General features: G+C 43.3%; 1 protein-coding gene across 1 annotated transcript in view; it reads right to left on the minus strand.

The window, feature by feature from the left end:
* Positions 1 to 808: 808 nt before the first annotated feature.
* LOC106602244 (uncharacterized) overlaps positions 809 to 27,637 on the minus strand; it is a 60,762-nt gene continuing 33,933 nt past the window's right edge. The window contains exons 5-15 of the mRNA XM_045717612.1: positions 26,715 to 27,438; positions 25,159 to 25,407; positions 24,896 to 25,038; positions 24,658 to 24,761; positions 21,420 to 21,573; positions 14,101 to 14,209; positions 12,901 to 12,996; positions 5,635 to 5,883; positions 5,372 to 5,514; positions 5,028 to 5,131; positions 809 to 2,812 (exon numbers count right to left, since the gene is read on the minus strand). Coding sequence (XP_045573568.1) covers positions 2,653 to 2,812; positions 5,028 to 5,131; positions 5,372 to 5,514; positions 5,635 to 5,883; positions 12,901 to 12,996; positions 14,101 to 14,209; positions 21,420 to 21,573; positions 24,658 to 24,761; positions 24,896 to 25,038; positions 25,159 to 25,407; positions 26,715 to 27,438 — 2,235 coding nt within the window. The 3' untranslated portion in view covers positions 809 to 2,652. The remainder of the gene's footprint in view (positions 2,813 to 5,027; positions 5,132 to 5,371; positions 5,515 to 5,634; positions 5,884 to 12,900; positions 12,997 to 14,100; positions 14,210 to 21,419; positions 21,574 to 24,657; positions 24,762 to 24,895; positions 25,039 to 25,158; positions 25,408 to 26,714; positions 27,439 to 27,637) is intronic.

The raw sequence follows: 27,637 nt of genomic DNA on the forward strand, positions 1-27,637 counted from the left end.
TGTTGGGGATAGGGGGCAGTATTTGCACGGCCGGATAAAAAAAATGTACCCGATTTAATCTGGTTACTACTCCTGCCCAGTAACTAGAATATGCATATAAATGTTTCATTTGGATAGAAAACACCGTAAAGTTTCTAAAACTGTTTGAATGGTGTCTGTGAGTATAACAGAACTCATTTGGCAGGCCAAAACCTGAGAAGATTCCAAACAGGAAGCGCTCTCTCTGACTATGTCTTGGCCTTCTTGATCATCTCTAACCAAAACAGGGGATCTCTGGCATAACGTGACATTTTCTAACGCTCCCATAGGCTCTCAGAAGGCGCCAGAACGATGAATGGTGGCTTTGCAGGCCATGGCTGAAAAACATTAGCGCATTTGGATAATGGTCGATCAGAGGACAATGAGACTGGAGGCGCGTGCACCAGCCGACACCATGTTTACTTTCTCTCTCTTTGAACGAAAACAACGACTCCCGTTCGGAATATTATCGCTTTTTTACGAGAAAAATAGCATAAAAATTGATTTTAAACAACGTTTGACATGCTTCGAAGTACAGTAATGGAATATTTCAATTTTTTTTTGTCACGAAACACGTCGGGCGCACGAACAAAACGCCACTATTTGGATATAACTATGGATTATTTGGAACCAAACCAACATTTGTTATTGAAGGAGAAGTCCTGGGAGTGCATTCTGACGAAGAACAGCAAAGGTAATCAAACTTTTCTAATAGTAAATCGGAGTTTGGTGAGTACCACACTTGGTGGGTGTCAAAATAGCTAGCCTGTGATGGCCGGGCTATCTACTCAGAATATTGCAAAATGTGCCTTCACAGAAAAGCTATTTTAAAATCGGACATAGCGAGTGCATAAAGGAGTTCTGTATCTATAATTCTTAAAATAATTGTTATGGTTTTTGTGAACGTTTATCGTGAGTAATTTAGTAAATTCACCGGAACCTTAAAGATTCACCTACCTGTGTAACAACGTGCTAGTCACATGCTAATGTAAAAAGCTGTTTTTTGATATAAATATGAACTTGATTGAACAAAACATGCATGTATTGTATAACATAATGTCCTAGGGTTGTCATCTGATGAAGAACAAAGTGCGCACACTCATTCACGTGCGCAAAAACACTAACAAACCTATTGTACTTCCTCTGGAATATCCTCTACTACTTCTTCATTATTCAACAAACAAGCCTGAAACCTTGTATAAAGACTGCTGACATCTAGTGGAAGCCATAGGTACTGCAATCTGGGTCCTATTCATTTGAATGGACAATAGACTTCAATTGAAAGTGGCTGTGTCCTCCCAAAAAGGATGGATTCTGGATGGATTTTTCTCGGGTTTTCGCCTGCCATATCAGTTATGTTACACTCACAGACATTATTTTAACAGTTTTGGAAACTTCAGAGTGTTTCTATATGCATATCCTAGCTTCTGGGACTGAGTAACAGACAGTTTACTTTGGGCACGTCAGACAGGTGGAAATTCAGGATTCTGAAGAAGTTAACTAACTGTATGATTACCTTTCTAACTGACTCCTAATGGTAATATCTACTGTATGATTACCTTTCTAACTGACTCCTAATGGTAATATCTACTGTATGATTCTAACTTCAGTGACTAGTAGTTGAGTAGTTACTCTGATGTGCATCTCCACCAGGTTCCTCTCTGTTGTCTGTCTGTGGTCCACTACAGTTGATAGAATGTTTTAAGAATCCAATCACCTTCAAGCAGGAAGTTGTTAGACCTCACAGGATATTCTAAACACAGTGATATAACATGATAGCTGCTTCACAACAAGTAGTGTCGAGTGCAGCCTTTCATCCTATCACTTTGATAGGCCTGTTTGTGGCTTCCACAGCCTTCAAATGGAGTTCACATTATGGCTCGTACTCTCTCTATGCCATCGATAGGGGCCTTTTTCTTTTATCTATGCTGTGTGTGTGTGTGTGTGTGTGTGTGACATCAGTGTGAAAAGTTAGTCAGAGATGTGTGTGGGACATCTGTCTGCATCTTTATCAGAAAAGGGGAACTTCACACGTGTGTCTGTGTGTGTGTTTGCCTGCGTGCAGTGTGTATCCTCTCAGTACTGTTCTGCCTTCTGTCTGTGTCCAACTGCAAGTCACATTGTTTAAACAATCCAATCACATTCAATCAGGAAGCTGGTAAACCTGCTAGGTTCCTTTCTTACTTAATCTGAGCCTTAGTAAGAAGATGAACTAAAGAGATTTATGCTAATAATTGATTATGAAAAAAGCACAAGCCTATGGCAAATCACATAACATGTTTCTTTTTAAAATAATGAATGCAAGCATTTTACAGATGACAGTATGTCTACACACTGTTTAACTAGAGAGAGATACTGTAGCACTCTATATAATGAGCTACTGTATAGGTAAATGCTATGTCATAATATTTATCTACAGGCTCAGAATACCCAATATTACCATCAGCACAGTCCTAGTTACAGTCTATCCTGGTACATCACAATTATCAGGTTGTTTTATCCCCCAGTACAGTACCTACAGTGTGTTGGTGTGTGTGTCTTAGAGAGAGAGAGAGAGAATGAAGTTGTGTACATGTGTAAGGTGCTGTATGTGTGCGCGTCCTCCCACCAGCCTCCTCTGTTGTCATGGTGTTGTTAAACCACCTTCTCACAAATCCAGTAACGATTGAGTAAACATGATTGGTCATTCCATGCCTTTACAGGACGCCATGTTACTGTGTTCAACTCAACACAGTCCTCCTCCCCATTTTCTGGGTAGTCACGGCCATTATCAGGCTGCTGTGAGTACCAGTAACTACAGGGTAAACAAGACAGAGAAAATAAAATAATTACAATTTTATTTTGTCACATGCGCAAAATAGAACAGGTGTAGACTTTACCATGAAATGCTTAGGTATGGGTCCTTCCCAAACAATGCAGAGTTAAACAGTAAAACATATATTAATTAAACTTTTGCTATATAAAAAAAGGAAAATATTAACACAAAATAGAAAGTGACTTGGCAATCAGGATAGGTAATAAACAGAGTAGCACAGTGAGTGTGAAGAATGTGAAAGAGTGTGAAATAGTGTGAAAGTGTGTGTTTACGTGTTAAATGCTATTTCTAGGGGGTTTAGGGTTAAGGTTAGAATTAGTATTAGGGTTAGAATTACATTAAGGGTTAGGGTTAGGGGCTAGGGTTAGTTTTAGGGTTATGTTAGGGTTAAGTTTAGGGTTAGTTTTAGTGTTAGGGTAAGGAGCTAGGGTTAGGTTTAGGAGCTAGGGTTAGTTTTAGGGTTATGGTTAGGGTTAGGTTTAGAGTAAGAGTACGGGTTAGGGGTTAGGGAAAATAAGGTTTTGAATGGGACTGAATTGTGACGTCAATACACGTGTGTGTGTGTTTTGTGTGTACATGTATGTGTGTGTTTGAGAATCAGTGTAAGTATGTGTGAGTGTGTGGGTAGAGTCTAGTGAGTGTGTGGGTAGAGTCTAGTGAGTGTGTGGGTAGAGTGTAGTGAGTGTGTGTGTGGGTAGAGTCTAGTGAGTGTGTGGGTAGGGTCTAGTGAGTGTGTGGGTAGAGTCTAGTGAGTGTGTGGGTAGAGTCCAGTGAGTGTGTGGGTAGAGTCTAGTGAGTGTGTGGGTAGAGTCTAGTGAGTGTGTGGGTAGAGTCTAGTGAGTGTGTGGGTAGAGTCCAGTGAGTGTGTGGGTAGAGTCTAGTGAGTGTGTGGGTAGAGTCTAGTGAGTGAGTGGGTACTGTCTAGTGAGTGTGTGGGTAGAGTCTAGTGAGTGTGTGGGTAGAGTCTAGTGAGTGTGTGGGCAGAGTCTAGTGAGTGTGTCGGTAGAGTCTAGTGAGTGTGTGGGTAGAGTCTAGTGAGTGTGTGGATAGAGTCTAGTGAGTGTGTGGGTAGAGTCTAGTGAGTGTGTGGGTAGAGTCTAGTGAGTGTGTGGGTAGAGTCTAGTGAGTGTGTGGGTAGAGTCTAGTGAGTGTGTGGGTAGAGTCTAGTGAGTGTGTGGGTAGAGTCTAGTGAGTGTGTGGGTAGAGTCTAGTGAGTGTGTGGGTAGAGTCTAGTGAGTGTGTGGGTAGAGTCTAGTGAGTATGTGGGTAGAGTCTAGTGAGTGTGTGGGTAGAGTCTAGTGAGTGTGTGGGTAGAGTCTAGTGAGTGTGTTGGTAGAGTCTAGTGAGTGTGTGGGTAGAGTCTAGTGAGTGTGTGGGTAGAGTCTAGTGAGTGTGTGCATAGAGTCAGTGTAAAAAAAGTAAAAAAAGGGGTCAATATAAATACACACATGTTTATTCAGCTTTAAAAGGAGCACAGCCTTTTTTGGACCAAGATCCAACACTTTATTTGTATTTTTTTATGACATTTTATGATATATCTTTAGTGCTTGTGGAATGACATCATTGAACATGATTTGAAGCAACATGTAATTTGTTAAAGGTGTCTATCACACCTGGATGGTCAAATCTCACCTTGTAGTCAATGGATTATGAACAACACAGAGAATCAGTCCTACTCCTTACACTGATGAGAGTGTTATTACCTTGGGGTGGTCAGTGTTATTATAGAGCAGTAGTCTCTTACCTTGGGGTGGTCAGTGTTATTATAGAGCAGTAGTCTCTTACCTTGGGGTGGTCAGTGTTATTATAGAGCAGTAGTCTGTTACCTTGGGGTGGTCAGTGTTATTATAGAGCAGTAATCTGTTACCTTGGGGTGGTCAGTGTTGTTATAGAGCAGTATCTCTTACCTTGGGGTGGTCAGTGTTGTTATAGAGCAGTAGTGTCTTACCTTGGGGTGGTCAGTGTTGTTATAGAGCAGTAGTGTCTTACCTTGGGGTGGTCAGTGTTGTTATAGAGCAGTAGTGTCTTACCTTGGGGTGGTCAGTGTTATTATAGAGCAGTAATCTGTTACCTTGGGGTGGTCAGTGTTATTATAGAACAGTAGTCTGTTACCTTGGGGTGGTCAGTGTTATTATAGAGCAGTAATCTGTTACCTTGGGGTGGTCAGTGTTATTATAGAGCAGTAGTCTCTTACCTTGGGGTGGTCAGTGGGGTGCCGTCCACCCATTTCCAGGTCCCCTCAGTAACAGAGTCAGTCAGACCAATCCAGGCTCTCTTATTGAAGCTTAAGAGAAACTGCTGTTGGTGAGAAAGATACTGATGTTGTCAACTACTATAGGCTACATGTGTTAAATACTGGAAGATACATTACTAACCAAGAGATGTTTGATTCACTCACTCACTCGCTCACTCACTCTCTCACTCACTCACTCACTCACTCACTCACTCACTCACTCACTCACTCACTCACTCACTCACTCACTCACTCACTCACTCACTCACTCACTCACTCACTCACTCACTCACTCACTCACTCACCTGTTCCATATCACTGTTTATGATCACCAGGTCTGCTCCTCTCTTCAGACAGTCCTCTCTGCTCTCCTTCCAGGTTGCAGTCTCAGTAGAGATGAAGTACCACCTGGAGATAATCCTCTGCCAGCCTTCAGGACAGGTTTGTTCTACAACACAAAAACATGCATTTCCATCTTATTATTCTGCACCTATTATTGTAGAATAAGAACACAAGTTTACCGCATATTAGATATGTGATGTTATGATCATTTATCAGGTAAACTCACTCAGATTAGAGAACTTTGTCATGAGATCATCTCTTTCCTTCTGTAGCTGGTCTCTCTCTTTAGTCAGGGTGTTGTAACTGGTCTGTAGCTGGCCTCTCTCTTCAGTCAGGTTGTTGTAACTGGTCTGTAGCTGGACTCTCTCTTCAGTCAGGGTGTTGTAACTGGTCTGTAGCTGGCCTCTCTCTTCAGTCAGGGTGTTGTAACTGGTCTGTAGCTGGTCTCTCTCTGCAGTCTCATTGCCTCTGTTATCTGGAAAGCATTGATACATATAGTCAAGAAATCTAAATGCATATTCCCATGATAATGACTGAGATGATTGGCATGCAGTGTGAACATTTCACCAGTAAAACGTGATGAATTATCTTTCATTATTGACATTGATGTTTACAGTCTATTTTGAAATGAGGTATGCCTAACTTGGTGTAGGAAGGTGTTAAAAATATAACATGTTCTTGAGACAATGTGGATATAGTCAGACGTTGCAATCGGAGTATGCATTTTATGTGTGTTCTATAAAGAGAACACACATAAAACTTGAGAAATTATGATGTCATAAACAAATATCACTCCACCACTGCTTATAAAAGACATGATTGACGTCGCGAAAAGAGGTTTATAAAGCATTCCTTGTGCTTTCATAAGCACTACAGTCGTGGCCAAAAGTTTTGAGAATGACACAAATATTAATTTCCACAAAGTTTGCTGCTTCAGTGTCTTTAGATATTTTTGTCAGATGTTACTATGGAATTCTGAAGTATAATTACAAGTGTCAAAGGCTTTTATTGACAATTACATGAAGTTGATGCAAAGAGACTTGCAGTGAGTCTTGCAAAGTGTCTTGCAATATTTGCAGTGTTGACCCTTCTTTTTGAAGACCTCTGCAATCCGCCCTGGTGTGCTGTCAATTAACTTCTGGGCCACATCCAAATCAAATCAAATCAAATCAAATGTATTTGTCACATACACATGGTTAGCAGATGTTAATGCGAGTGTAGTGAAATGCTTGTGCTTCTAGTTCCGACCATGCAGTAATATCTAACAAGTAATCTAGCCTAACAATTTCACAACTACCTTATATACACAAGTGTTAAGGAATGAATAAGAATATGTACATAAAAATATATGAATGAGTGATGGCAGAACGGCATAGGAAAGATGAAGTAGATGGTATAGAGTACAGTATATACATATGCGATGAGTAATGTAGGGTATGTAAACATTATATAAAGTGGCATTGTTTAAAGTGGCTAGTGATACATTTATTACATACATTTTTCCATTATTAAAGTGGCTAGAGTTGAGTCATTATGTTGGCAGCAGCCACTCCATGTTAGTGATGGCTGTTTAACAGTCTGATGGCCTTGAGATAGAAGCTGTTTTTCAGTCTCTCGGTCCCTGGTTTGATGCACCTGTACTGACCTCGCCTTCTGGATGATAGTGGGGTGAACAGGCAGTGGCTCAGGTGGTTGTTGTCCTTGATGATCTTTTTGGCCATCCTGTGACATCGGGTGGTGTAGGTGTCCTGGAGGGCAGGTAGTTTGCCCCCGGTGATGCGTTGTGCAGACCTCACTACCCTCTGGAGAGCCTTATGGTTGTGGGCGGAGTAGTTGCCGTACCAGGTGGTGACACAGCCCGACAGGATGCTCTCGATTGTGCATCTGTAAAAGTTTGTGAGTGTTTTTGGTGACAAGCCAAATTTCTTCAGCCTCCAGAGGTTGAAGAGGCGCTGCTGCGCCTTCTTTACCCACTGTCTGTGTGGGCGGACCATTTCAGTTTGTCCGTGATGTTGTAACGCCCTGGCCATAGAGAGGGTTTTTTTGTTCTCTATTTTGGTTAGGCCAGGGTGTTACATGGGTGGGCGTTCTATGTTTATTTTTCTATGTTGGTTTGTTTCTTTGGTTTGGCCGTGTGTGGCTCCCAATCAGGCACAGGTGTAGTTCGTTGTTGCTGATTGGGAGTCATACATAGGCAGCCTGTTTTTCCTTTGGGGTTTGTGGGTGATTGATTTCTGTTTAGTGTTTGCACCTGACAGAACTGTTTGGCTGTCGGTTTCTTGTTTTTTTGTTGTATAGTGTTTTTTCATTTATTAAATCATTTACGATGAACACATCTTCCGCTGCACCTTGGTCTCATTCCGACGACGGCCGTTACAGATGTGTACGCCGAGGAACTTAAAACTTTCCACCTTCTCCACTACTGTCCCGTTGATGTGAATAGGGAGTGGGTGACTATATTGGAGTGGGTCTAGGGTGTCAGGTAGGGTGGAGGTGATATAGTCCTTGACTAGTCTCTCAAATCACTTCATGATGACGGAAGTGAGTGCTACAGGATGATAGTCATTTAGCTCAGTTACCTTAGCTTTCTTGGGAACAGGAACAATGGTGTCCCTCTTGAAGCATGTGGGAACAGCAGACTTGGATAAGGATTGATTGAACATGTCCGTAAACACACCAGCCAGCTGGTCTGCGCATGCTCTGAGGATGCGGCTGTGGATGCCGTCTGGGCCTGCAGCCTTGCGAGGGTTAACACGTTTAAATGTTTTACTCACGTTGGCTGCAGCGAAGTAGAGCTCGCATGTTTTGGTAGCGTGCCTTGTCAGTGTCACTGTGTTGTCCTCAAAGCGAGCATAGAAGTTGTTAAGTTTGTCTGGGAGCAAGACATCGTGGTCCGCGACGGGGCTGGTTTTTCTTTTGTAGTCCGTGGTTGACTGTAGACCCTGCCACATACCTCTCGTGTCTGTGTCGTTGAATTGCGACTCTACTTTCTCTCTATACTGATGCTTAGCTTGTTTGATTGCCTTGCCTAGGGAATAGCTAAAATGTTTGTATTCGGTCATGTTACCGGTCACCTTGCCCTGATTAAAAGCAGTGGTTCGTCATCCTGACTGATGGCAGACCATTCTTGCATAATCAATGCTTGGAGTTTGTCAGAATTTGTGGGTTTTTGTTTGTCCACCCACCTCTTGAGAATTGACCACAAGTTCTCAATGGGATTAAGGTCTGGGAGTTTCCTGGCCATGGACCCAAAATATCAATGTTTTGTTCCCAAAGCCACTTAGTTATCACTTTTGCCTTACGGCAAGGTGCTCCATCATGCTGGAAAAGGCATTGTTCGTCACCAAACTGTTCCTGGATGGTTGGGTCTTCCTGTCTGGGTTGGCGCCCCCCCCTTGGGTTGTGCCATGGCCGAGATCTTTGTGGGCTATACTCGGCCTTGTCTTAGGACGGTAAGTTGGTGGTTGTAGACATCCCTCTAGTGGTGTGGGGGCTGTGCTTTGGCAAAGTGGGTGGGGTTATATCCTGCCTGTTTGGCCCTGTCCGAGGGTATCATCGGATGGGGCCACAGTGTCTTCTGATCCCTCCTGTCTCAGCCTCCAGTATTTATGCTGCAGTAGTTTATGTGTCGGGGGGCTAGGGTCAGTCTGTTACATCTGGAGTATTTCTCTTGTCTTATCCGGTGTCCTGTGTGAATTTATATATGCTCTCTCTAATTCTCTCTTTCTCTCTTTCTTTCTTTCTCTCGGAGGACCTGAGCCCTAGGACCATGCCTCAGGACTACCTGGCATGATGACTCCTTGCTGTCCCCAGTCCACCTGGCCATGCTGCTGCTCCAGTTTCCACTGGTCTGCCTGCGGCTATGGAACCCTGACCTGTTCACCGGACGTGCTTGTTACACCCTCGACAACTACTATGATTATTATTATTTGACGATGCTGGTCATTTATGAACATTTTAACATCTTGACCATGTTCTGTTATAATATCGATATTATAACAGGCTATTATAACAGGCTATGAGGCTATGAGGACTGGCCACCCCTCATAGCCTGGTTCCTCTCTAGGTTTCTTCCTAGGTTTTTTGCCTTTCTAGGGAGTTTTTCCTAGGGAGTTTTTCCAAGCCACCGTGCTTCTTTCACATGCATTGCTTGCTGTTTGGGGTTTTAGGCTGGGTTTCTGTACAGCACTTTGAGATTTCAGCTGATGTACGAAGGGCTATATAAATACATTTGATTTGATTTGATTTGATTTGGGAAAAGTTGCTCTCGAAGGATGTGTTGGTGCCATTCTTTATTCATGGCTGTGTTCTTAGGCAAAATTGTGAGTGAGCCTACTCCCTTGGCTGAGAAGCAACCCCACACATGAATGGTCTCTGGATGCTTTACTGTTGGCATGACACAGGACTGATGGTAGCGCTCACCTTGTCTTCTCCAGACAAGCTTTTTTCCATATGCCCCAAACAATCGGAAAGGGGATTCATTAGAGGAAATGACTTTACCCCAGTCCTCAGCAGTCCAATCCCTGTACCTTTTGAAGAATATCAGTCTGTCCGTGATGTTTTTCCTGGAGAGAAATGGCTTCTTTGCTGCCCTTCTTGACACCAGGTCATCCTCCAAAAGTCTTCGCCTCACTGTGCGTGCAAATGCACTCACACCTGCCTTCTACTATTCCTGAGCAAGCTCTGTACTAGTGGTGCCCCGATCCCCCGCAGCTGAATCAACTTTAGTAGACGGTCCTGGCGCTTGCTGGACTTTCTTGGGCGCCCTGAAGCCTTCTTCACAACAATTGAACCGCTCTCCTTGAAATTCTTGATGATCCGATAAATGGTTGATTTACGTGCAATCTTACTGGCATGATTCCAAACACCACCCTCCTTTTGAAGCTTCCAGTCTGTTATTTGAACTCAATCAGCATAACAGAGTGATCTCCAGCCTTGTCCTTGTCAACACTCAGACCTGTGTTAACGAGAGAATCACTGACATGATGTCAGCTGGTCCTTTTGTGGCAGGGCTGAAATGTAGTTGAAATGTTTTTTGGGGATTCAGTTCATTTGCATGGCAAAGAGGGACATTGCAATTAATTGCAATTCATCTGATCACTCTTCATAACATTCTGGAGTATATGCAAATTGCCATCATACAAACTGAGGCAGCAGACTTTGTGAAAATTAATATTTGTGTCATTCTCCAAACTTTTGGCCACGACTGTACATCAATGTGTTATATAGCATATATAAGTGCATGTTATGCTTTATAAAGGGTTCATAAACGTGGCATAACTGTGTGACAATATCACCCATGTCAAATGTGACATAACCCCACTATGTTGAATATGATATAAACATGTGCTTTAAAAATAGTGAAATGCTGTGCTGAAGTATGAAACACGCTCTAAAGTTAAGTTATTTTAGATTACACCTAATCTCGTTCCCAGACACTTCCGCCCAAATACTCGGAAGGTCTGGTATATCAACGCATCAAACTTGGCCTTCATTAATTAGGTTAGGTTAAAACTACATTTTAAGAAGAGAAATTAGTGCTTAGCCATAATTATGACTTTGTGGCTGTGTTAACTAGTGACGACCAGGGGGAATGTATTTGCTAGCAAAGGACATAGCCTAATGGCAAATATTTTACTCAGTAAGGTCACTTACATAGAATTCTATGGTCACTCCCACTAAGGCCAACTTTGAATGGTTGATATCCCAGGCTTATACAGTGCATTCGGAAAAAAAGACACTTTGACTTTCTTACAGCCTTATTCTAAAATGTATTAAAGTGTTTTCTCCCCTCATCAATCTACACACAATACCCCATAATGACAAAGCAAAAACAGTTTTTTAGAAGTTTTTGCAACTTTATTAAAAATAAAAAACAGAAATATCACATTTACATCACGAATACAGCCTTGAGACTTCTTGGGGACGATGCTACAAGCTTGGCACACCTGTATTTGGGGAGTTTCTCCCATTTTTCTCTGTAGATCCTCTCAACCTCTGTCAGGTTGGATGGGGAGCATCGCTGCACAGCTATTTTCAAGTCTCTCCAGAGGTGTTCCATCGAAGTTCAAGTCCGGGCTTTGGCTGGGCCACTGAAGGACATTCAGAGACTTGTCCCGAAGCCATTCCTGCGTTGTCTGTCATGTGCCTTTTACTGAGGAGTGGCTTCCGTCTGGCCACTCCACCATAAAGGCCTGATTGGTGGAGTGCTGCAGAGATGGTTGTCCTTCTGGAAGGTTCTCCCATATCCACAGAAGAACTATGGAGCTCTGTCAGAGTGACCATCAGGTTCTTGGTCGCCTCCCTGACCAAGGCCCTTCTCCCCTGATTGCTCAGTTTGGCCAGGCGTCCAGCTCTAGGAAGAGTCCTGGTTGTTCCAAACTCCTTCCATTTAGGAATGATGGAGGCCACTGTGTTCTTGGGGACCTTCAATGCTGCAGAAATTTCTTGGAACCCTTCCCCAGATCTGTGCCTTGACACAATCCTGTCTCTGAGCTCTATGGACAATTCCTTTGACCTAGTGGCTTGGTTTTTGCTCTGACATGCACTGTCAACTGTGGGACCTTATATAGACAGGAGTATGCCTTTCCAAATCATGTCCAATCAATTGAATTTACCACAGGTGGACTCCAATCAAGTTGTACAAACATCTCAAGGATGATCAATGGAAACAGGATGCACCTGAGCTCAATTTCGAGTCTCAAAGCAAAGGGTCTGAATACTTATGTAAATAAGGTATTTATGTTTTTTTTTTTTATACATTTGGAAAAAAATCTATTAACCTGTTTTCCCTTTGTCATTATTGTCACGGTTGTCGTAGGGTGAAGCGGAACAAAGTGCAGCGTATGTATCGTTCCACATTTTTATTGAACTGTGAAACTATGCAATACATATAAATAAACTGAATAACAAAAACAACAAACCGTGACACAGAGGTGAAACATACACTAACTCAAAGACAATCTCCCACAAACCCAGGTGGGAAAAACACCTACTTAAGTATGATCTCCAATTAGAGACAATGATGACTAGCTGCCTCTAATTGGAGATCATCCCAAACAAAACCCAACCTAGAAATACAAAACTAGAACATGACATCATAGAAAAACTAAACTAGAAAACCCCCCTGTCACGCCCTGACCTACTCTACCATAGAAAATAACAGCTTTCTATGGTAAGTGACAATTATGCGGTATTGTGTGTAGATTGATTCAATATTTTTTTCCCCTCATCAATTTTAGAATAAGGCTGTAATGTAACAAAATGTGGAAAAAGTGAAGACATCTGAATATTTCCCAAATGCACTGTAGACATGGTTTGTGTACTCAAGTAGAGCTGATGCATTTTTTATTTATTTATTGTCACATTTTTGGCAGTGCTTGACTTTGACTGAAATAGGAACTGCTACGCAGTCCCAAATGGCACCCTGTTCCCTATGTAGTGCACTGTCAAAAGTACAGTGCTAATAGGGTGTCATTTTGGCCTCACTCACAGAAAGCCAGTCTCAGGGAGATGTTGAGAATGACTTGTAGAACACACAGCACTCCTAAACACACAGCAGCCAGCCTGTAGAGTCTTAGTCTTCTATCTGCAGAGAAACAGATACACACACCATCCTACATGATGATTACAAACAGAACAAACATCTTCCTACATCACTACTGACTATGATTAGAATTCTGAGAACCAAACCCCCCCGATTTAGGGTTGTCAGCGAACGTTTGCTCAAGAGTGCTGTCATCTCAATTCTGATAAACAGGAAGCTACTTTATGAAGAAATTACCAAAATTACACAATATAGCTAAAGCATGACTTAAAGAGGCTATCTGCGATTGCTGCTTACATTTTTGGGACATTGAAATGTATAATATTAACCTATTCATTCTTTATGAATGTAACTTATAAATGCCACATGAGCTTAGTTTAACCCCATCAGGACGCAAAACAAAAGCGTGTTCTACCACGGAATTGTTAGCAAACACTGTGTAGCCTCAGATGGGTAAAACTATCATTTTGATCTCATGGATGGTCAGTCCTTGAATACATACTGTAGCTCTGCCTATGAATTACATACAGTACCAGTCATACATAGCTCTGCCTATGAATTACATACAGTACCAGTCATACATAGCTCTGCCTATGAATTACATACAGTACCAGTCATACATAGCTCTGTCTATGAATTTGTAAACAAACACTGTGTAGCCTCAAATGTTAGCTCTGTCTATGAATTTCAGAGTGGTTACATTTCTGCAGCGTACATTGTTTTGAGAGTGGTTACGTTTCTAGCGGAATTAAAGGGAAGGTCACCAGGTGCACAGAGCCTGTTTCAGGTTGCCAGCCCCTCAGCTGTTTACCAAAAACAGTGGTAGGATATCCACTGTGTTGTTGTTTAAAAATATTATTTTCAGTTGATCTTATTTAATAGTTCTAAATAGTTCCAATAACTGAAGTGAAAAAATATATTGAATTGATGCATTTTAGTGTATGTGACCCCAGCAGGTTGTAAACCCCAGGCTCTGTACCAACTCAACCACACAGAAGACAGAACAATAAAACAAGTACAAGTGTTTTTCTATGATGTGCTATTAGTGTGTGTGCACGTGCCAGCATACGTGTGTGCGTTCGTTTTGGCGTTCATACCTGTCTGCATCTGTGTGTGTGTGAGAGAGAGAAAGATAATTCATTGTACCTGAGAGATGGGTCTCAGTCTTCACGCTCCTCGTTGCTCTGTTCTGGTTTTGTTCATTAACTTCATTTAATTCAATCACCTTTTTGTTGATGTATGCCGGCCATCTTAACTAACTGTACCGAATATCAATGATTATGAATCAATCAATTAATCAACTAATTCAGTCTGTCTAACCTTTAATTGTAATATATATGATTTTAACTTTTACTTACAGTATTAACTTACTTATGATTACCTTTCTAACTGACTCCTAATGGTAATATCTACTGTGTGATTCTAACTTCAATGACAAGTAGTTGAGTAGTTGCTCTGATGTGGGTCTCCATTGGTGTCTCTGATGTCTGTCTGTGGTGCACTGCAATTGAAAGAATGTTTTAAGTATCCAATCACTTTCAAGCAAGAAGTCATATTTCATGTTCATAAGGAAGTGACATTATGGCTCACACCCCGTGACTCACATTCAATCAGGAAGCTGGTAGAACTCAGAGATTGTTCCTTTATTTATTCATCTGTGCCTTTGTTCTTCTTATTATAAAAGTTATTTCTGATAATAATTGAAGATGAAAAAATTAATAAACTTAGCAGAAGCATTGGAAGTAACATTACATGTTGCTAATAAAAAGAGGTAGAGGGAGAGATAGAGAGAGATGTGTGTACAGCCTACAAGAAATGCTACATAATGAACTGTACATCTTAAGATTGACAAAAGGTATTGAGTGATATAAACCTAATTGTATTTGTGTGCGTGCATGATTCAGTGGTGTGTGTGTGTGTGTGTGTGTGTGTGTGTGTGTGTGTGTGTGTGTGTGTGTGTGTGGTGTGTGCACGTGCCTTTCTCTCCAACGTCTCGTTCATAGAGCCATTCTACCAAAATATATCATCGGTCTTCAGATTCAGTAAAGAGTTCCTTCAACAGCAGTACCTACAAAAGGCCTTTTTCACAGATCCAGAACTGTGGATATGAACACTGATTGTCCCACCATTCTCTGTAGCCTGATGACCAGTAAGGTAACACCACACAGTTCTCCACTCCACCACCATAAGGGCCTCCACTCCTCCAATAGCTGGAAGTAGAAACAACAGAGTTAGACTGACCACTCTCTCAGACCCTAGAGGATGAACATCATAGAGTTAGACTGACCACTCTCTCAGAACCTAGAGTATGAACAACACAATTAGACTAACCACTCTCTCAGAACCTAGAGTATGAACAACACAGAGTTAGACTGACCACTCTCTCAGAACCTAGAGTATGAACAACACAGAGTTAGACTGACCTCTCTCTCAGAACCTAGAGGATGAACAACACAGAGTTAGACTGACCACTCTCTCAGAACCTAGAAGATGAACAACACAGAGTTAGACTGACAACTCTCTCAGAACCTAGAGTGTGAACAAACTGACAGACTGACCCTGTCACTAAACCTGTCCCTTTCTTTAGTCAGGGCAATGTAACGCTCTTCTAACTGGTTTTTGTCCGTTTTCTCTTGGTCTCTCTCGTTTTGCAGTTGGTCGCTCTCCCTCTGTAACTGGTCTCTCTCAGCTCAGTGACTGGTTTCAGTTCGTCCGGCAATGGTATCTGAATGTACACAGGTCAATGATACCACTACAGGTATCTGGCTGGCCTCTGTCTTTTTCCAGACCAGTGGTGTTGTAACAGGCCTCTAATAGTTTTCTCTCTTCATTAGAGCGGGCTGAAAGAAAGAAAAGAGAAGTTCCTGTGATGTATTCCAAATGACAATATATTCCTTATATGGTGAGCTGCTTTTGACCAAAGCCTTAAGTGCCCTGGTCAAACATAGTGTACTTTAAAGAGGACAGGATGATATTTGGGACACAGAGGTTGTGGTATTTTCATAAATATTTTGTGTGTCAACAATTTTGAAAAACTGCCGGTCCCACAAGCTATGTAATGTCTGTAAGTCTGAATTGTGATCCTTGCTTTTTGAGAACAGAACTATAGTGCGATAATATAATACATATCTATCCTATCGGCCAGGGTTAAAGTAATGCACTATTGTCACGCCCTGACCAGGTGAACTCGGGTATTTTGGGTCAGGGTGTGTCATGTTGGGTATTTTTCCTGGGTTTATTTTCTATGTTTGCGTTATAGCCTTGTGTTAGCTCTATGGGGTTTATTTCTATGTTGGGTTCTGTCGATTCCCAATCAGAGACAGCTGTCTCTGATTGGGATCACATTTAAGTTCCTCTTTCCCCCACGCTGTTTGTGGGGTGTTGTCTCTTTGTTTTGAGCAGTTAACGTATCGGCATTTTCTTGGTTTTGTGTACGTGTTTATTTCAGTGTTAAGAATAAACATGTGTTCGCTCCCAGCTGCGCTTTGGTCCGCTTCCTCATCACCCGACGACGATCGTTACAGAACACCCCACCAAAGCAGGACCAAGCAGCGGGAGGATAAGGAGCTCGAGAGATGGGCTCACGAGGGGAAGGAGTTCTGGACCTGGGAGGAGATCATGTCGGGGAAAGGACCCTGGCGAAAGGATTCCCAGGTCGAGGAGGTAATGCCAGCCGGTGGACGGAGTCGCAGGCGGCGGTCGAGGGGGCCCGGAAGACACCCCCAATATTTTTTTGGGGGGGGCTAAGTGGGTGGTCCGGAAGGGCAGAGGAAGAGCCCAGACCACTGCTCTCGTGGGGGATGACGGCGGAAGAGGAGACGGAGATGAGGCGGTTGATTGAGGACCTGCTGAGGGAAGATCTGGAGGAGGAGCCATGGGATGCGGAGTTGCGTGCTGTGTCGCCAGTGCGCCCGCACAGCCCGGTGCGTCCGGTGGACATGCCCAGCACATGCCGTGCTAGGATGGGCATCCAGCCAGGACGAGTGGCTAAACCGGCTCCACGCTTCAGTTCACCAGTGCGTGTTCACAGTCCTGTCTGGCCCGTTCCTGTTCCTCGCACCAAGCCCACGGTGCGTGTCCACAGTCCTGTCCGGCCCATCCCTGCTCCCCGCACCAAGCCATGGGAAGCGGAGTTGCGCGCTGTGTCACCAGTGCGCCCGCACAGCCCGGTGCGTCCGGTGGACATGCCCAGCACATGCCGTGCTAGGATGGGCATCCAGTCAGGACGAGTGGCTAAACCGGCTCCACGCTTCAGTTCACCAGTGCGTGTTCACAGTCCTGTCTGGCCCGTTCCTGCTCCCCGCACCAAGCCCACGGTGCGTGTCCACAGTCCTGTCCGGCCCGTCCCTGCTACCCGCACCAAGTCAGTGGTGCGTGTTCCCAGTCCGGCCCGGCCCGTTCCTGCTCCCCGCACCAAGCCAGTGGTGCGTGTTCCCAGTCCGGCCCGGCCCGTCACTGCTCCCCGCACCAGGTCAGTGGTGCGTGTCCCCAGTCCTGTCCGGCCCATCCCTGTTCCCCGCACCAAGCCCACGGTGCGTGTCCACAGTCCTGTCCGGCCCGTTCCTGTTCCCCGCACCAAGCCCACGGTGCGTGTCCACAGTCCGGCCCGGCCCGTTCCTGTTCCCCGCACCAAGTCAGTGGTGCGTGTCCCCAGTCCGGCCCGGCCCGTTCCTGCTCCCCGCACCAAGCCAGTGGTGCGTGTTCCCAGTCCGGCCCGGCCCGTTCCTGCTGCCCGCACCAAGCCAGTGGTGCGTGTTCCCAGTCCGGCACGACCCGTGTCCGGTCCACCGGTGCCCAATCCTGTTCCGGTCGACGGCTCCACTCCGGAGCCTGAGCATGCCGCTCCACAGTGGTCCAGTCCGGGCCAGAGGGGTAGGGCTAAGGTGGAGGCGGGGGAAAGAACACGCCCGGGGCCAGAGCCTCCACCGAGGGTGAGGCGCCCACCCGGGTCCCCCCCCCTAATAGACTTAAGTTTGGTGCGCCGGGAGTACGCACCGTTGGGGGGGGGGGTACTGTCACGCCCTGACCAGGTGAACTCGGGTATTTTGGGTCAGGGTGTGTCATGTTGGGTACTTTTCCTGGGTTTATTTTCTATGTTTGCGTTATAGCCTTGTGTTAGCTCTATGGGGTTTATTTCTATGTTGGGTTCTGTCGATTCCCAATCAGAGACAGCTGTCGCTAGTTGTCTCTGATTGGGATCACATTTAAGTTCCTCTTTCCCCCACGCTGTTTGTGGGGTGTTGTCTCTTTGTTTTGAGCAGTTAAAGTATCGGCATTTTCTTGGTTTTGTGTACGTGTTTATTTCAGTGTTAAGAATAAACATGTGTTCGCTCCCAGCTGCGCTTTGGTCCGCTTCCTCATCACCCGACGACGATCGTTACAACTATACATGGAAAAGGGTCCCAAATGACACCCTAGATTCCCAAATGGCACGCTATCCCCTATATTAGTGCACTACGTTTGACCAGTGCACTAATGGAGTGTCATTTGGGACACAGACTCACTCACAGAAAGCCAGCCTCAGGGAGATGTTGAGAGTGACTTGTAGAACACACAGCACTCCTAAACACACAGCAGCCAGCCTGTAGAGTCTTAGTCTTCTATCTGCAGAGGAACAGGCACACAGAAACACGCACACACACATACAGTTACAGAAACACACACACCATCATCCTACGTCACTAATGATTATGATTAGAATTCTGAGAGCCAAACATTTCCATTGCGTCATTGGTTTTCTTTCGATTGAGGGTTGGCAGCAACAGTTTGCTCAAGCTTGTGGTCATCTCCAATCTGATAATCAGGAAGCTACTGTATAAAGAAATTACCAAAATTACACAATATAGCCGAAGCATGATTTAAAGGGTCAATCTGCGATTGCTATATCACATTTTATTTTTTACTTTTAAATGTATAATATTTCCCCATTGATTCTTCTATGTAACTTATTCTGTAATTGCCTCAAGCTTAGTTTAACTTTGTAACCCCATCAGAACACAAAATATAAGCTTGTTTTATCATGGAACTGTTAACAAACACTGTGTAGCCTCAGATTGTTGAAACTATCATTTTGAACTCGTGGATGATCAGTCCTTGCACACACACAGTAGTTCTCTCTATGCATTTAAGAGTGGTTCCATTTTTCCAGCCCCGGCATGGTTTTTACTGTGCTGTTTAAAAAGGTTATTTTCAATTAATCACATTTAAATAGTTCAAAATAGTTTCAATACCTGAAGTAAAACAATTGAATTGACATATTTTAGTGTATGTGACCCCAGAAGGTTTTGAACACCATGCTCCGTACCAACTGAACCACACAGAAGTGTTTTTCCTATTATCTGGTATTTGTGTGTGTGTGTGTGTGTGTGTGTGTGTGCGTGCGTGCCTGCACCTGAGTGTGTGAGAGAGAGAAAGATAGATATTTCTTAGTTCTTACCTGAGAGTTGGGTCTCAGTCTTCACGCTCCTCGTTGTTCTGTTCTGGTTTTCTTCATTAACTTTGTTTAATTCAATCACCTGTTTGTTGATGTAGTCGGCCATCTTAACTAACCGTACCGAATATCAATGATTACCACAAACAATCAATTAATAAACTAATTCATTCTGGCCTCTTATTGTAATATATATGATTTTATTTACTTTTACTTGTAGTATGAACTTACTGTATGATTACCTTTCTAACTGACTCCTAATGGTAATATCTACTGTATGATTACCTTTCTAACTGACTCCTAATGGTAATATCTACTGTATGATTACCTTTCTAACTGACTCCTAATGGTAATATCTACTGTATGATTACCTTTCTAACTGACTCCTAATGATAATATCTACTGTATGATTACCTTTCTAACTGACTCCTAATGGTAATATCTACTCTTATGATTACCTTTCTAACTGACTCCTAACGGTAATATCTACTGTATGATTACCTTTCTAACTGAGTCCTAATGATAATATCTACTGTATGATTACCTTTCTAACTGACTCCTAATGGTAATATCTACTGTATGATTCTAACTTTCATTGACTAGTAGGTGAGTAGTTGCTCTGATGTGCATCTCCACCAGGTTCCTCTCTGATCTCTGTCTGTTGTCCACTAACATTGATATATACAAGTATCCAGTCACCTTCAGTCAGGAAGTTAAACAAGACGGGATATTCCAAACAGAGTGATTGATATAACATGATAGCTGCATGACAACAAGTAGTGAGGAGCGCAGTCTTTCATCCTTTGACAGGCCTGTTTGTGGCTTCCCCAGTCTTCAAATGGAGTTCACATTACGTATCTTACTTTCTCTATGCCACCGATGGACATATAAGGGCTCTTTAATTGTATCTAAGGTGTCTGTGTGTGACATCAGTGTGAAGAGTTATTCAGAGGTTTGTGTGGGACATCTGTCTGCATCTTTATCAGAAAAGGGGAACTTCACACGTGTGTCTGTATCTGTGTGTCTGTGTGTGTGTCTGTGTGTGTGTCTGTGTGTGTGTGTCTGCCTGCGTGCAGCATGTATCCTCTCAGTACTGTTCTGCCTTCCGTCTATGTGTAACGGCTTTCGTCTGAAGAATGGGACCAAAGCGCAGCGTGGTAAGTGTTCATATTTATTCAATACTGAATATACTCGAACAAAAATAAACACGAAAAAGACAACAGTTCCGTCAGGTACAGAAAACAAAACAGAAAACAACTACCCACCAACACAGGTGGGAAAAGGCTGCCTAAGTATGATTCCCAATCAGAGACAACGATAGACAGCTGCCTCTGATTGGAAACCATACTTGGCCAAAACAAAGAAATAGAATGAATAGAATGCCTACCCCACATCACACCCTGACCAAACCAAACAGAGAAAAACGGCTCTCTCATGTCAGGGCGTGACACTATGTCCAACTGCAAGTCACATTGTTTTAACAATCCAATCACATTCAATCAGGAAGCTGGTAAACCTGCTTGGTTCCTTTCTACTTGATCTGAGCCTCATCTTTTACTGAAGAGTTGTATGCTAATAATTGATCATGAAAAAAGCACAAGCAAATCTGTGGCAAATCACATAACGTGTTTCTATTTAAAACAATGAATACAAGCATTTTACAGATGACAATATGTCTACACACTGTTTAACTAGAGAGAGATGCATTAGCACTGTAGCAACGCTATATAATGAGCTACTGTATAACTCTTCACAAATCCAGTTATGTTGAGAGGTAAATTATATGTCAGAATATTTATATACAGGTTCAGAATACCCAATATTACCATCAGCACAGTCCTAGTTACAGTCTATCCTGGTACACCACCATTATCAGGTTGTTTTGTCGCCCAGTACAGTACCTACAGTGTGTTGGTGTGTGTGTGTGTGTGTGTGTCTTAGAGAGAGTGAGAGAATGAAGTTGTGTGCACTGTAAGGTGCTGTATGTGTGCACGTCCTCCCACCAGCCTCCTCTGTTGTCATGGTGTTGTTAAACCACCTTCTCACAAATCCATTGACGATTGTCTAAACATGACTGGTCGTTCCATGCCTTTGCAGGAGGCCAGGTTTCTGTGTTCAGCTCAACACAGTCCTCATCCCCATTTTTTGGGTCGTCACGACCATTATCAGGCTGCTGTGAGTGCCAGTAACTACAGGGTAAACAAGACAGAGAAATAATTAATAAACATGTTGATTTGTCACATGTGCCGAATACAACAGGTGTAGACCTTACCATGAAATGCTTAGTTACGGGTCCTTTCACAATAATGCAGAGTTAAAGTAATTAAGTAATTATGAAATTAAGAAATAATTTGTTAAACTTTTTTTTAATAGTAACACAACAAATAAAAAGTAACGAGTCTATATACAAGTTTTCTCCTATCACAGAAATTCAACTCTGTAACTGTTTTAAAGTCACCATTGGCCTCGTGTTATAATCCCTGATCGGTTTCCTTCCTCTCCAGTAACTGAGTTAGGAAAGATGCTTGTATCTTTGTAGTGTCTTGGTGTATTGGTACACCATTCAAAGTGTAATTATTAACTTCACCATGCTCAAAGGGATATTCAATGTTGGCTTTTTTGTTTTTACCCATCTACCTATAGGTGTCCTTCTTTGCGAGTCATTGGAAAACACCCCTTGTCTTTGTGGGTGAATCTGTGTTTGAAATTCACTGCTTGAATGAGGGTCCTTACAGATAATTGTATGTATAGGGTACAGAGATGAGGTAGTCATTCAAAAATAATGTTAAACACTATTATTGCACACAGAGTAAGTCCATGCAACTTATGTCAGTTGTTAAGCAAAATTTGACTCCTGGACTTATTTAGGGTTGCTATAACAAAAGGGTTGAAAACTTATTGACTCAAGACATTTCAGCTTTTCATTTTAAATTCATCCACAAACATTTCGAAACACATAATTCCACTTTGAAATTATGGGGTATTGTGTGTTGGCCAGTGACAAAAACATCTCAATTTAATACATTTTAAATTCAGGCTGTAACACAACAAAATGTGGAAAAAGTCGAGGGGTGTGAATACTTTCTGATGTAGTTAGGGGTAAAAGTGAGTAGGCAATCAGGATAGATAATTAACAGAATAGCAGCAGTGCATGTGAAGAGGTTGAATGTCTGTGTGTGTGTGTGTGTGTGTGCGTGTTTACCAACTGAGGACATTTTGTTAGTCCCCACAAGGTCAAATGCTATTTCTAAGGCGTTTAGGGTTAGAATTCAATTAAGGATTAGGGGCTGGGGTTAGGGTTAGGGTTTGGTTTAGGGTAAGAGTAGGGGTTAGGGAAAATAGGATTTGAATGGGACTGAATTGTGTGTCCCCACAAGGTTAGCTGTACAAGACCACACACACACACACACACACACACACACACACACACACACACACACACACACACACACACACACACACACACACACTTGGCGTCAATATGCGTGTGTGTGTTTTGTGTGCGTGTGTTGGAGTATCAGTGTAGAGTGTGTGGGTAGTCTAGTGAGTGTGTGGGTAGAGTCTAGTGAGTGTGTGGGTAGAGTCTAGTGAGTGTGTGGGTAGTCTAGTGAGTGTGTGGGTAGAGTCTACTGAGTGTGTGGGTAGTCTAGTGAGTGTGTGGGTAGAGTCTAGTGAGTGTGTGGGTAGAGTCTAGTGAGTGTGTGGGTAGAGTCTAGTGAGTGTGTGGGTGGAGTCTAGTGAGTGTGTGGGTAGAGTCTAGTGAGTGTGTGGGTAGAGTCTAGTGAGTGTGTGGGTAGAGTCTAGTGAGTGTGTGGGTAGTCTAGTGAGTGTGTGGGTAGAGTCTAGTGATTGTGTGGGTAGAGTCTAGTGAGTGTGTGGGTAGTCTAGTGAGTGTGTGGGTGGAGTCTAGTGAGTGTGTGGGTAGAGTCTAGTGAGTGTGTGGGTAAAGTCTAGTGAGTGTGTGGGTAGATCTAGTGAGTGTGTGGGTAGAGTCTAGTGAGTGTGTGGGTAGGTCTAGTGAGTGTGTGGGTAGAGTCTAGTGATTGTGTGGGTAGAGTCTAGTGAGTGTGTGGGTAGTCTAGTGAGTGTGTGGGTGGAGTCTAGTGAGTGTGTGGGTAGAGTCTAGTGAGTGTGTGGGTAAAGTCTAGTGAGTGTGTGGGTAGACTAGTGAGTGTGTGGGTAGAGTCTAGTGAGTGTGTGGGTAGAGTCTAGTGAGTGTGTGGGTAGAGTCTAGTGAGTGTGTGGGTAGAGTCTAGAGAGTGTGTGGGTAGAGTCTAGTGAGTGTGTGGGTAGAGTCTAGTGAGCGTGTTGGTAGAGTCTAGTGAGCGTGTGGGTAGAGTCTAGTGAGCGTGTGGGTAGAGTCTAGTGAGCGTGGTGAGTGTGTGGGTAGAGTCTAGTGAGTGTGTGGGTAGAGTCTAGTGAGTGTGTGGGTAGAGTCTAGTGAGTGTGTGGGTAGAGTCTAGAGAGTGTGTGGGTAGAGTCTAGTGAGCGTGTGGGTAGAGTCTAGTGAGCGTGTGGGTAGAGTCTAGTGAGCGTGGTGAGTGTGTGGGTAGAGTCTAGTGAGTGTGTGGGTAGAGTCTAGTGAGCGTGTGGGTAGAGTCTAGTGAGTGAGTGGGTACTGTCTAGTGAGTGAGTGGGTACTGTCTAGTGAGTGTGTGGGTAGAGTCTAGTGAGCGTGTGGGTAGAGTCTAGTGAGCGTGTGGGTAGAGTCTAGTGAGCGTGTGGGTAGAGTCTAGTGAGCGTGTGGGTAGAGTCTCGTGAGTGTGCATAGAACGAGTGCATGAGAGTCAATGCAAATAAAATAAAACATACAAATAAAAAAGGGGTAAATAAAGTAAATAATCAGAAAACATCATCATAAATTATAGACATGTTTTTTCAGCTTTAAAATGAGCACACCCTCATCTAGCTTAGACCAACAAACATAACTTTAGTCGTATTTTTATTGCATTTTCATATTTAATAGTACTTAGTTTCTAAGATATATATATATTAGTGTTAGTGGAAAGACACCAATGAGTAGAAACAACACTTTTTATGAACACGATTTGAAGCAAGATGTAATTTGTTAAAGGTCTCTATCACACCTGGATGCTCAAATCTCACCTTATGGTCAGTGGGGTGGTCAGTGTTATTAGAGCAGTAGTCTCTTACCTTGGGGTGGTCAGTGTTATTAGAGCAGTAGTCTCTTACCTTGGGGTGGTCAGTGTTATTATAGAGCAGTAGTCTCTTACCTTGGGGTGGTCAGTGTTATTAGAGCAGTAGTCTCTTACCTTGGGGTGGTCAGTGGGGTGTCGTCCACCCATTTCCATGTCCCCTCAGTAACAGAGTCAGTCAGACCAATCCAGACTCCCTTATTGAGGCCAAAGAGAAACTGCTGTTGGTGAGAAAGATACTGATGTTGTCAACTACTATAGACTACATGTGTTAAATACTGGAAGATACATTACTGACAGAGATGCTTGATTCTCTCTCTCTCCCACTCTCTCACTCTCTCACACAGACACACACCTGTTCCTTATCACTGTTTATGATCACCAGGTCTGCTCCTCTCTCCAGACAGTCCTCTCTGCTCTCCTCCCAGGTTTTTTTCACTGTAGACAGGAAGTACCACCTGGAGTTAAACTTCTGCCAGCCTTCAGGACAGGTTTGTTCTACAAGACAAAAACATGAATTTCCATCTTGTTATTCTGCACCTATTATTGAAGAATACAAACACAAGTTTACTGCGTATTAGATATGTGATGTTATGATCATTTATCAGGTAAACTCACTCAGATTAGAGAACTTTCTCATGAGATCATCTCTTTCCTTCTGAAGCTGGTCTCTCTCTTTAGTCAGGGTGTTGTAACTGGTCTGTAGCTGGCCTCTCTCTTCAGTCAGGGTGTTGTAACTGGTCTGTAGCTGGCCTCTCTCTTCAGTCAGGGTGTTGTAACTGGTCTCTAGCTGGACTCTCTCTTTAGTCAGGGTGTTGTAACTGGTCTGTAGCTGGTCTCTCGCTGCAGTCTCATTGCCTCTGTTATCTGGAAAGGATTGATACATATAGCTCCTGGTTAATTCACTCACAAAACAGTAATTCAATAATATCTAAATGCATATTCCCATGATAATGATTGAGAGGATTGGCATGCAGTGTGGACATTTCACCAGTAAAACGTGATGAATTATCATTCAAGATTGACATTGATGTTCACAGTCTATTTTGAAATGAGCTGTTCCTGACTTGGTGTAGGACATAGAACATTTTCTTGAGACAATGTGGATATAGTCAGACGTTGTAATCTGAGGATGCATTTTATTTATATTCTATATATGCATTCAAAAGGTGCCATCCGTTGGTACAAACTTTGATTGAGAAATGATGACAAATATCACTACACCACTGGTCACTGGTTACAGTGCTTATCAAAAGACATGATTGACATCGGGAAAAGAGGATAGACTATCAGCTGATCATTAATGTTGATGATTGATGTAAATCTGCTAGTTAGCTAGATCAATAATGTTTTCACTGATTGTGATTTCATCTTCAATGGTCTTATCAAAGGGTTCATAAAGCCTTCATAATGCATTCATAAGCACTACATAAATGTGTTATTAAGCATCTATAAGTATGTCATGCTTTATAAACGTGTCATAACTGTGACATAATCACCCATGTCAAATGTGACATAACCCACAATGTTGAATATGATAAAAACATATAAAGGGTGACATGCTGTGCTGAAGGATGAAACACGCTCTAAAGTTAAGTCATTTTAGTCACATTACACCTAATTTTGTTCCCAGACACTTACGTCCAAATGCTCGGAAGGTTTGGCAGACCAACGCATGAAACTTAGATTTAGGGTTCGATTTCAAAGCAATTGTGGAAATGGGCAGGGTTTAGCCATAATTATGACTTTGTGGCTGTATTAATTATTGACGACTAGGGGAAATATTTTTGCTAAAGGACATAGGCTGATGGAAAATATTTACTCAATAATGTCACTCCCATAGAATTCTATGGACACTCCCACTAACTTTGAGTGGTTGATATCCCAGGCTTATACAGTGCATTCGGAAAGTATTCAGAAACCTTGACTTTTTTCACATTTTGTTATGATAAAGCCTTATTCTAAAATGTATTAAATTGTTTTCTCCCCTCATCAATCTACACACAATAACAAGGCAAAAACAGGTTTTTAGAAATGATTGGAATTTCATTTAAAAAAAAAATATATATATATATATATATATATATATTTTGGTGGCTGGGACAGACGCCCACAGCGTGAAAAGACAGGGGGCTTGTCTGCGAGGACTGCGGGTTCCCGCACAGGCGTGTCACCTGACTGTCCAAGGGGAGTATTGATGGGCGAGGGAGCGGCCGACCTGTGATCCCCTGGCTCTTCGCCCAGTGCCTCAGGCCCCATGTGACTTGCTGGGGTTCTGTCTTTTGTCATGCGACCACTTTGACCATCAGGGTTCTGAGTAGGTGCTGGCTCAGCAATCCGAAGGTCAACCCTGTTACGATGGTACAGTGATCCATTCACCTCGACCAAGTAGGAGCGTGGTGCCACTTTCTGTACACAGGATCCGAGTCTCCAGAGGCCAGTCCGGTCCCCTGGTAGTGGCTTCATCCGCACCGTTTCACCCACCCTGAGCTCGGGTAAGTATTTTGCTGATTTGTCATAGATGAACTTGGAGACCTGTCTTCTGTGACGTAGCTTCACCAGCACGTCTGTCACCACACATGGCTCCAGGAGAGTGCTGGCTACTGGCAGAGCTGCTTTTAAGCGCCGTGCCATGAGGCGCTGGGCCGGGCTGCTATCCATGCCCTCTGTCGGGGTATTGCGCCACTGCAGGATTGCTTTCCAGGCATCTTTGTCCTCTTGCAGAGCTTTTTTGCAGAGGTTCTTTGCGATTTTGACTGCGGACTCCGCCTTCCCATTAGCTTTTGGGTGTCGTGGTGATGAAGTGACGTGCTCGAATTCCCAATCTGCAGCAAATTTTCGGAACTCAACTCCGGAGAATTGGGGTCCATTGTCTGAAATTACCCTATCTGGCTGGCCCTAGCTGGCAAACTGAGCCTTGCAGCGTTTGATTGTTGTCTCTGCTGAGAGGTCGGGGAGGAGGTCAATCTCCCAGAAGTCTGAGTAATGATCGACTACCAGCAGAAAGTCTTTGCCACTGTGCTGGAAGAGATCTAGACTTACTATCTGCCAGGGGCTCATCGGTAGCTCGTGGGACATCATCGTCTCTCTCTGTTGC

Source organism: Salmo salar, chromosome ssa04, assembly GCF_905237065.1.
Source record: "Salmo salar chromosome ssa04, Ssal_v3.1, whole genome shotgun sequence".
Classification (NCBI taxonomy): domain Eukaryota; kingdom Metazoa; phylum Chordata; class Actinopteri; order Salmoniformes; family Salmonidae; genus Salmo; species Salmo salar.